This window comes from Octopus bimaculoides, chromosome 3 (genome assembly GCF_001194135.2).
Source record: "Octopus bimaculoides isolate UCB-OBI-ISO-001 chromosome 3, ASM119413v2, whole genome shotgun sequence".
Lineage (NCBI taxonomy): Eukaryota > Metazoa > Mollusca > Cephalopoda > Octopoda > Octopodidae > Octopus > Octopus bimaculoides.
In genome coordinates this window covers 157573028-157579006 of record NC_068983.1, presented here as the reverse complement: position 1 = coordinate 157579006, position 5979 = coordinate 157573028, and the positions used below count along the sequence as shown (strand labels likewise).

Below are 5979 nucleotides of genomic sequence, written 5' to 3'. Positions count from 1 at the left end.
TCTATATACATATATATGTATGTACATATATGTATGTATATATGCATATATATATATATATATATATATATATATATATTATTTATATTATTATTTGATTGAACGTCACGCATCCATTTCCAAGTAAGTTTATCTTAATACTTTTGCGACTCTGCCTTTTACTATTCTCTCTCTCTCTCCCACTTTCGTTTTCTCTCTCATCCTTTCTCTAATTCTCTTTTTTTTCCCCATTCACTGTCTTCTATCTGTTTTTTTCTCTCTCTTCCTCTTTCTCCTTTCCTTTCTCTCGTTGCTCACACATGACCATCGTCATCTTTCTTTTCCTTCAGTGCTGTTGTACAGACTGCACGTATTCCTTTCTATCTCTTCTTCTATCTTTTCTCTTGTCAAAGACAATATTTCTCCAGCATTCACTACTTTACCTCATCTGGTCTATTGACCCTCCATGTTTGTTTTTGTTCAGTTTCCTTGTATGTCTCCACTGTCCTGTTTTTGTTACCAACTTTGAACCTCTGCAAATCCCCAATTTTATTTTGGTTCGTGGGAGCAACTGCCTTCAAAATTTTATATTGTTGTTCACTGCTCGATATAAGGAGGAGAAGGACAGCCAACAACTGATGAAGGGTCGTTTTTCATGTTACTTGACTTGTTTTCCATTTGTTTCTCTCATTGCTTGCGTACCCAACTTTATTTTCATATTTCATGTTGTTTACGTTTTATGACGTCCTGTACCCGTATATGCATATCTAAATACATATATATATATATGTATGTACATATCATCATCATCGTCGTTTAACATCCGCTTTCCATGCTAGCATGGGTTGGACGGTTTGACTGAGGACTGGTGAAACCAGATGGCTACACCAGGCTCCGATCTGATTTGGCAGAGTTTCTACAGCTGGATGCCCTTCCTAACGCCAACCACTCCGAGAGTGTAGTGGGTGCTTTTACGTGCCACCGGCACAAAGGCCAGTCAGGCAGTACTGGCAACAGCCACTCTCAAAATGGTTTATTTTATGTGCCACCCGCACAAGAGCCAGTCCAGGGGCACTGGCAACGATCTCGCTCAAAAATCCTTACACATGCCATGGGCACAAGTGCCAGAAAGGCAACGCTGGGCACAGGTGCCTTCACGATTTCGCTTTCACCAATAAGTCTTCACAAGCTGAGTTTCGTGTCCAATGAAGGAGACGACGTTGGCATGGGTGCCAGTCGTTGAATTTAACTCGATTTCGATTTTACTTGCCTCAACAGGTCTTTGCAAGTGGAGTTTAGTGTCCAATTTACTCGATTTCGATTTCACTTGAGACGACGTTGGCATGGTGGCCAGTCGTCAAATTTAACTCGATTTCAATTTCACTTGCCTCAACAGGTCTTTGCAAGTGGAGCTTAGTGTCCAATTTAACTTGCATATATATATTATTTATATCATATATATATACATCGCCTTCCTGGCACGTGAAAAGTCATTCGAGCGAGTTCGTTGCCAGTACTGCTGGACTGGCTTCTGTGCAGGTGGCACGTAAAAGCACCCACTATACTCTCGGAGTGGTTGGTGTTAGGAAGGGCATCCAGCTGTAGAAACTCTGCCAAATCAGTGTTAAGTGTGAAACTGGTTAAATCTTTAAATATAATAATAAAATATATTTCAACTATTCTTGGTGCATTTTCAACTTCTATTTTTCCTATATTTCTACCTGTGTGGAATAAAATAACTTTGTTTTCTATATATATGTTTCGTATTCCTGAGCGTCATACTAATACATCCTTTTGCTGTTTACACTACCTGTCCTCGTCTGTTGTTGTTTTTTTTGTACATTCTCCCATATACACATACATACATACATATGCATATATACATTTGTGTGTATGTGTTTGAGTGTGTGTGTGTGTGTGTGTGTGTGTGCGTGTGTCTAATGAAAATTTTGAAAAAATGAAAAAGAAAGTCTGTTTTTTTTTTCTTTTTACATTACCTGATCATATTTCATTAAAAGTTGATTTCTGGGTATTCGAACATTATCTAATTTCATGAAGCCATTGTCTATGGAATTCAATGCCATTTTTGGACCAACATCTCCAGTAATTACTCCTAAAGAGACAGTTAAAAGGAAAATGATTTCATTTATATTTCTTCACAAATGCGTCTTAGTAATATGTGTCTGTGTAGGAAACAAGGACTATAACTGGATTAAAAGTAATAACTGCATCTCTAGATTGAATCTCTCCCTAATTAGTTGGGCTATGACCCTCTCGGTGACCTTCATTACCTGATCCAACAACTTGATACCTCTATTAATCCTGAAACATGTCTAATGTTGTCTCCCACTCTTGATGAAGTAATTGAAATAATATTAGCCACTGAGGTTGTCTTTTCCTCACCGCATAAGTATTTATGATTAGTTGTTTTGATGCTCACTGCTTTAATGATATTAACACTGACTTATCAATTTCTTCAGCTCCCCAAATGTTCTGTGAAAATATTTGAAGAAACTCTAGCTATAAAACTATTAAAAAAAATCATCTTCCTGTTATAATTAATACAAATTATTGAATTTGGATATCATCAAAAATTTCATATAAAAAAGTATAAGTAAAATAGCAAAAGAAGCATATTAACCCTTTAGCATTCAAATTATTCTGTCTAATGTAATGCTTATTCATTCACATTGTTTGGAATTAATCATTCACTTCCTTTTTGAGAGTTGATAGGTGTAAGAGGCTGAATATGGCCAGTTTGAGCATAAAACAGGTAGAATATTTGGGCCAGATATGGCCGGTTTAAATGCTAAAGGGTTAAGCCCATTCTTTGATGTAGAATTTAAGAAGAGGCAACAGAAAAAGAAGGTGTAGCTTAGAATATCCAAATATAAATGGTGTTTCAATAAGTTTAAAAGAAAACAAAAATGTTAAAATCTAAATTTTCAAATAGTATAATGAATTAAGTTTTAAATTACCTGGCATGAAGCTGTGATCTTCTAAACTCCGGATTTGTAGGATGAATGGGTGAATTCCATAACACTTATTCATAATATACAGCTGAGCAATGACAATGCAATAGTTTGCTACTTTGCCCACTAAAAAGCAAAAAGAAATACTAATATGAACATACAATAAAATATAAAACTAATTAAGTACAAAGTAATTAGCTTATAGCAGTAATTCGTTACAAACATCCTGAATAGAACCCATTATCCAAACTAAAGTGGCAAGCTGACAGGAACTGCTTCGTGGCATTTCTTCAAGCTCTTTATGTTCTGAGTTCAAAATCCACCAAGGTCAACTATGCTTTTTATTCTTTAAGGGGTGATGAAATAAAGTACCAGTCAAGTACTGGGATCATCATCATCATCATCATTTAATGTTCATTTTCCATACTGGCATGGGCTGGACAGTTTAACTGAGGACTGGCAAGCCAGTAGGCTGCACCAGGCTCCAATCTGATCTGGCAAGGTTTCTACAGCTGGATGCCCTTCTGAATGCCAACCACTCCAAGAATGTAGTGGGTACTTTTTATGTGCCACCAGCAAATAAACTACATTTGGATGGTGCTTTTTACATGCCACCAGCATGGGAGCCAGTTGGGGGTACCGGCATCGACCACATTTGGATGGTGCTTTTTACATTCCACTGGCACGGGGAGCCATTCAGGAGGCCCTGGCACTGACCCATGTTTATTATGCACCACCAGCATGGGTGCCAGTCAGGCAGCACTGGCATCAGCCACGACTACGATTTTACTTGATCCAACAGGTCTTTTCAAGCACAGTGTGTCGCCTGGCGATTCAATGGTACTTTTAAATGGGCTGGTTATGTGACACTGGTATCAGCCACAGATGCGATCTCACTTTACTTGTCAGGTCTTCTCAATTACAGCATATCTCCAAAGGTCTCGGTCTCTTGTCATTGTGAGGCCCAACATTCAAAGGTCGTACTTCACCACCTCATCCCAAGTCTTCCTGGATCTACCTTTTCCACGGGTTCCTCCCACTATTAGGGTGTGACACTTCTTCACACAGCTCTCCTCATCCATACGCAGCACATGACCATACCAGTGCAGTCGTCTCTCTTGCACACCACATCTGATGCTTCTTTTGTCCAACTTTTCTCTCACAGCACTCACACTCTGTCACATATGCACACTGACATTACACATCCAGTGGATCATACTAACTTCATTTCTTTCAAGTCTATGCATGTCCTAAGCAGTCATGGCCCATGTTTCACTACCGTGTAGCATGGCTGGTCGCACACATGCATCATACAGTCTACCTTTCACTCTGAGTGAGAGGCCCTTTGTTACCAGCAGAGGTAGGAGCTTTCTAAACTTTGCCCAGGTTATTCTTATTCTAGCAGCTATGCTCTCCGAGCATCCACCCCCACTACAGACTTGGTCACCTAGGTAGCGGAAGCTATCGACTACTTCTAGTTTCTCCCCCTGGCATGTGATGGAGTCTGTTTTCTAACCAATTTTCTCCCTCGCTCTAAAATTGCTAGTTTTTTGTCAAAATTTGAACCAATTACAAGGTGGTGAGCTGACAGAACCATAACTATGCAGACAAAATGCTAAGCAGCATTTCTTCAGCCACTTTAAATTCTGAGTTCAAATCCCACTAAGGTCATCTTTGTCTTTCATCCCTCTAAGGTTGATAAAATTAAGCATCAAATATGTACTGAGGGTGATGTAATTGACTTGGCTCTCTTACTAAAAATTGCTGGCATTGTGCTAAAATCAGAAAGAATAATTTAGCCCATCATATTTTTAAATGTACATTTTAGTTCTGGCAAGTGATACAGTTCACATTTATATCTGCTCACCCACATGCACATATACATACACTCACAACATAACATGTACAGATATTCTTTTACAAACATGTTCTCAGAATCTATAAAAGAATTGTTTACAATTTAGTAATATATCATAATGTATAGAGAAAGAAAAATGTCTTAAAAGTAAAAGAAAAACAAACATTTTGTTGTGTCTGGGGAGAGTCATATTGTCTTAATGCCTTATTATCTAATACACTCACCAATTTGATTTCCACTCATTATTTATATAATTTTTCTTCCAAAATTTTCAGCCTTGTCAATGGATATTACAACCTTGTCAATGGATATTGCAACCTTGTCAATGGATATTGTAACCTTGTCAATGGATATTGCAACCTTGTCAATGGATATTGCAACCTTGTCAATGGATATTGCAACCTTGTCAATGGATATTGCAACCTTGTCAATGGATATTGCAACCTTGTTGAGAGTCAACATCCATTAACAAAGTTGCAAAAGCAACAAAAATTTTGGAAGAAAATAAAATATATAAATAGTAAATGAGTGGAAATCAAACTGTGAGTGTGTAAGATAATAAGGCATTAAGACAAGATGGTTCTCTCCAGACACAACAAAATTTGCTTCAACACACGAATTCACATAAAGAATCTTGCAAACCAGATACAAAAACAAAGTAGAAACAAACATATTTAATGAGAAAAACAAAGCGATGTTAAAATTTTTGGACATAAGCAAAGCTATTTTTCCATGAAAAGAAAGAGTTCCTGCAATTTACAATCAAATTTTTTCTAACTACTTACACTGTCCTGACCACCATTTCATGGATGTTGTAGTTGGAGTGTTTAGCACAAACTCTTCATTTAGTGGGTCATACACAGCTGTGGTTTCTAAACCCTTTAAAAATGTACCTGTTTCAATAAGAAAAATAGGATCTTTTTTAAAACGGGGGCCACATTTTTCATTAACGAAACACTTTGAAACTTGGAACACTGGTAGAATGTGTCATATAAAACATCTTTTTCTCTTAGTCTTCTTAAAAAAAAAAAGAAATCCATAAGTTATTCCATATTAAAGTTGTCGTATTTCTGTAATTTCAACCAATCACTGACGTCCATTCAGCCGATATACATTAAGTGCCGACAACATAAACAAACGATTCTGAAACAATTCTATCAGTGATAGGGT

The 5979-nt window shown here is 37.3% G+C and overlaps 1 protein-coding gene across 2 annotated transcripts in view; it reads right to left on the bottom strand.

The window, feature by feature from the left end:
* Positions 1-5979, bottom strand: part of LOC106883939 (peroxisomal acyl-coenzyme A oxidase 1) — a 48983-nt gene that overhangs the window by 27717 nt on the left and 15287 nt on the right. For both annotated transcript variants that reach the window (XM_014935089.2, XM_052966639.1), the window contains exons 4-6: positions 5595-5702; positions 2958-3077; positions 1977-2092 (exon numbers count right to left, since the gene is read on the bottom strand). In XM_014935089.2, coding sequence (XP_014790575.1) covers positions 1977-2092; positions 2958-3077; positions 5595-5702 — 344 coding nt within the window. The remainder of the gene's footprint in view (positions 1-1976; positions 2093-2957; positions 3078-5594; positions 5703-5979) is intronic.